At 37.2% G+C, this 962-nt stretch overlaps 1 protein-coding gene across 1 annotated transcript in view; it reads left to right on the top strand.

The window, feature by feature from the left end:
- The window catches only part of LOC119592950 (muscle calcium channel subunit alpha-1-like), a gene marked incomplete at its 5' end in the record, with an annotated part of 130,968 nt that overhangs the window by 109,083 nt on the left and 20,923 nt on the right, over window positions 1-962 (top strand). The window contains 1 exon segment of the mRNA XM_037941842.1: window positions 112-210. Within this exon segment, the coding sequence (XP_037797770.1) occupies window positions 112-210 (99 nt within the window).

Below are 962 nucleotides of genomic sequence, written 5' to 3' on the forward strand. Positions count from 1 at the left end.
AAGAAGTTACCCATGGTCAGGTCACATCCTTATCAGTCCCTTCATCACCATAACTATAACAACAGTGTCCTAGCTACACATTAACAATAACCTCCGGTGGTGATCTTCTAGCGTAACCACTCCTTGTTCGGCTCGGTCTGGTCATCTATGAGAGTCAAAAGCCTGCAACGAACCCGGTCCCTCCGTGTCAACACCGGACACCACGCTAAAGTAAGCGCACCACACAACCTGGCCCCGGACTCCTGCACGATACTTGTTATTTACACCTTTAACACAGAGCAATGAGTTATCTCCTGCTGGAGCTTTATAAGTGTACACTGTATTCTCAGTGTTTATGAGTGAGCCATTTAAGGTATTGGCAGGAACTCGGTAAACTATCAGAAAAAGTTGCATGGTTTTGGCAGTAGATACAGAAGTTATAAATATTCATACACTTTTAAGGTATGTCACTAATAATATGATTCTCCAAAGGAATCATTGACTGTAAAAGATGTATGTATATTTTTCTTAATGCTTTTGCATATTTATCTTTGCCAAACCCATGTCATCAGGTTTTGCTCCACTTGAATCATCATCCACATTCAGTGCATATGCGTGCATAAAAGTGTGAAATAATTTTTAGTTTACATTTTGAAATTGAAGAATTTCCTTTATAATCATATTTTGGTCATTTGGTAAATTCATTCAAACAAATGTAATGATGCACTTTAGTGAGTAAGATATGAAAAAGGTGCTATGTTTTATGCACACAGAATGGATGATATTAAGGAGAGAGCATTTTAGACTTTCTATAGTTGCTTGAAGATAGACATTAGAGTATCTCACCTTGGATCATTTCACCATTCCTTGTGGTTCATTTAGATATCACTGAAGAGTATATAGATTGCAAGCAGCAACAAACAAAAAAAGAATATTCTCATGGCGACAAGTGGGTGCATTATTTTAAAGTATTTTTGTAAGGA

The sequence above is a fragment of the Penaeus monodon genome, chromosome 31, assembly GCF_015228065.2.
Source record: "Penaeus monodon isolate SGIC_2016 chromosome 31, NSTDA_Pmon_1, whole genome shotgun sequence".
Classification (NCBI taxonomy): Eukaryota; Metazoa; Arthropoda; class Malacostraca; order Decapoda; family Penaeidae; genus Penaeus; species Penaeus monodon.